The sequence below is a fragment of the Camellia sinensis genome, chromosome 14 (genome assembly GCF_055761805.1).
Source record: "Camellia sinensis isolate YWXY chromosome 14, ASM5576180v1, whole genome shotgun sequence".
Classification (NCBI taxonomy): Eukaryota; Viridiplantae; Streptophyta; class Magnoliopsida; order Ericales; family Theaceae; genus Camellia; species Camellia sinensis.
Window position 1 is genome coordinate 84622420 of NC_138974.1, and position 3031 is coordinate 84625450.

The following is a 3031-nucleotide window of genomic DNA, read 5'->3' on the forward strand; positions in this document are numbered from 1 at the left end:
TCCCATTAAATGGGGTCGGCTACATGAATTCTTCTTCTTCACGCGGTCCTATCAAAGGCCATTTCATTAGTCAAATTAAGTAGATTCATATCTCTATTTGAAACGCTAGTCAACGTTAATCGAGGCCTACCCCGTCCCTTAACACTTTCATCTATCATTACAGCATCGCATCTCTTCCATCTACCATTTCTTTTGACAATCAAAAAAAAATAAAAAATAAAACTAGACAAGAAGAACATATATGTGAAAGAGAGCATTTTTAAACACTACAATGATTTTGAGTCCAACTTTGGAGGCATAATTGTGGGTACAATCTTCAATCGAATTATATCCTTCTATTATTGATAAATTTGGAGTGATCTCTTGAGTTTTTATTTTTTTATTTATTTATATTTTTTTTAGATCTGGAAGAAAATCAATATTGATCTAATTTTTAGAAGATGATAGAAGATTGTCATAATACTTCTTGATCCACCCCCTGATGATCTTGACCTCTTCTTTCCGTTGATTTGTCAACCATTTTGGATCACTTTGGCTTTTCCAAAGAATGTCCAAGCAATGGGATCCTGCAAAGTTATATTTCACCAAATATTTGAGAAAAGATACTTGTTATATATCACCAGATAAATTTCACTGACTTTTTTTTTCATCATTTGTGTGACTCCATACAACATATTTCATGTACACATATAAGGGACATATTATATATTCAAAAGGAACGGATTGTCTCCAGTTTTGGATCTACCACGAGTCTCACTCTAACAATCAAATATGTTCATTTTGTAAGTTGTTAAGTGTAAATTATCTATTCAAAAAAAATTTAAAAATTAATCAAATTAATCTGATAATTATAGCCATATAATTTCATCATTTTTTTTCAAAAAATAGACAACAAACATAATTTTAAAAATATTGCCATCTATTGTATTTTTTTTAAACGATGAAATTATATCATTAGAATTATCAAATTAATTTAATTAATTTTTTTAATTAATGATCTACACTGAAAACGGTCCAAGACAAGCTGCATCTATGTAGAAAATAATGTTGGGTCCTATTATTTATGATATAGTGAGTTCTATATCTGCACTAACATTTGCTATGTAAATCCACAACAATTCCAAAAAAAAAAAACTAGTGAAATATATGTATTGATAATTTATTGTAGAGATATAGGTAAGCACATACCATTAACCGTATGAACAGCAACAACACTATTTGATATGTCTTTCAATACCCTACAATTAATCACGCAAACAGAATTAAACTAGGGTCAATCATGTAATTTTTGTTCAATTTTACTTTGGTTTTTTCTATTTTTGGAAAAAGACAAATCTTTTTAATTTACCCTTCACTGCTGTATGGATCTCTCAAACCATTGGAGAAGATGATGTTGCTAGCAAACCTCTTAAGAACCATGTTTATATCCTGCAAATTGCATTTGAAAATATTTAAATTTGTACGACGCATTCAAGAAGAAGAAAAAAAATTGATGAAGGCAACAAATTACAAATTTATTAGAGAGGTCAGCAACAAAAACCGAGAACACCCAATTTTAAAAGTTAGAATCCCAAATTATAAATAGAAAAAATTACACAATTGAACCTGCAATTTGCTTATAGTGCCAATATAGTCTTTCAGTTTCAATTCCATCAATTTTGTTTTTTAATTTTTTTATATTATGTCAATTTGAATTGATAATGTGTTTAAACAAAATTGATAAAATTCAAGGGTTAAATTAATAGGGAAGAGAGAAGAGAGAGAGAACAATTTTAACCTTGATTTTTGTAATAAAATAGAAATTACAAAAATTAAATTAACACAAGAAATAAATTACAATAGTCACTATTCTATTTTGACGTCATATATATGTGGTAGAGACTGCATAGAAAATAGTAGTAAATTAAATTAAATGGAGAAGAATAATGAAAAGGACATACATGGCCTCCATAATAGGTAGTGACCCAATGAGGCCTTGGTGGGACTCCGTACATACTTTTGCAATCCTCAATGAAGCTGCTAAGATTGAAAGGTTTTGCCAAAAACATAGTATCGTTGCTGCCACGACCAAAGGGCATCACTATTTCACTACATCTCTACATATATATATATATATATATATAAAAATTCAATAATCTTTAATTGGAGAATTTTAAAGATCACACAATTCCAATATGCACACAAAAGAAAGTGATTGCAACAATAATGAAGTTTGTGCATTGAAATTTTGATGGTGAGGATGTACCAATTAGTTGTCCTCAATTAATGGTGTTTTTAGATGCAACTGTAATGTTGAGAGATTAAATTAAAACACATGTTATATATTAAGAATTTGATGGACACAATTTAAATATTAGGTATTAAATTGAAATATTTTTTATACGTTGAAGACAAAATAACACAAGATTAACACTCTGAGAATTAAAAATATAAAAAAAATTAAATCAGTAGTCTCTATATTTTGATTCTTGTATTATTTTAATCCTTATAATTTTAATTAAATTGATTTTGACCCTAAACTTATGATTTTATCTAAATTTGATCTAATTTGTTTCAACCGTTATTAACCAAGGCATTTGGCTTAGTGGTTGTATAGCACCATTTGTGGTGTGAGATTTCGGATTCAACTCCTATAGAGAAGAGTCTATTGGTTAAGAGGTTAAGTTTCAAGTTGTTATTATCACACCACTTAGTGTGGGTTCAATACTCTCCCGCTATGTGAGTCCCAACTTAAGTGGAATTTGTCTTGTGAGGTCGGAGCAAATTCTTAGGTTATAATCTCTTACTCGTAACAGAAAACAAGACACCTTAGTGATCTCTGTAAGAGGCGTTGTTTGGAACTTGCGGAAGAGAAGGAGGATTCTCCAGTAACCAAAAAAAAAATGTTTGGGTTGAACTTGTACAATTGTTTTATTTATAACCCTCGAATCTATTTGGCTAGGATATGCTAGCTTTCTGTAAGTTAAAAATGAGGTCGTTCAAAGAGTGCACTGATGCTATCCATGCTCTTCACCCGTAATGCAACCTTACC

General features: G+C 29.9%; 1 protein-coding gene across 1 annotated transcript; it reads right to left on the reverse strand.

Moving 5' to 3' along the window:
• Nucleotides 1-244: 244 nt before the first annotated feature.
• LOC114285364 (uncharacterized) lies at nt 245-2109 on the reverse strand. The gene is made up of 4 exons (XM_028228406.2): nt 1941-2109; nt 1349-1428; nt 1189-1238; nt 245-566 (listed from the first exon to the last, which is right to left on the reverse strand). Exons 1-4 carry the CDS (start codon nt 2076-2078, stop codon nt 427-429), a joined length of 408 nt encoding a protein of 135 aa, XP_028084207.2. The 5' UTR covers nt 2079-2109; the 3' UTR covers nt 245-426.
• Between the last annotated feature and the right edge of the window lie 922 nt (nt 2110-3031).

Bases quoted from the DNA above. Each gene is read 5' to 3' on its own strand.
- LOC114285364 (XM_028228406.2), bottom strand. From the start codon at position 2,078: ATGCCCTTTGGTCGTGGCAGCAACGATACTATGTTTTTGGCAAAACCT. The intron at 1,429-1,940 runs GTATGTCCTTTT...TGCAATTTGCAG, and splicing joins CTACCTATTATGGAGGCCAT to GATATAAACATGGTTCTTAA. The intron at 567-1,188 runs GTATGTGCTTAC...ATAACTTTGCAG, and splicing joins TGCTGTTCATACGGTTAATG to GATCCCATTGCTTGGACATT.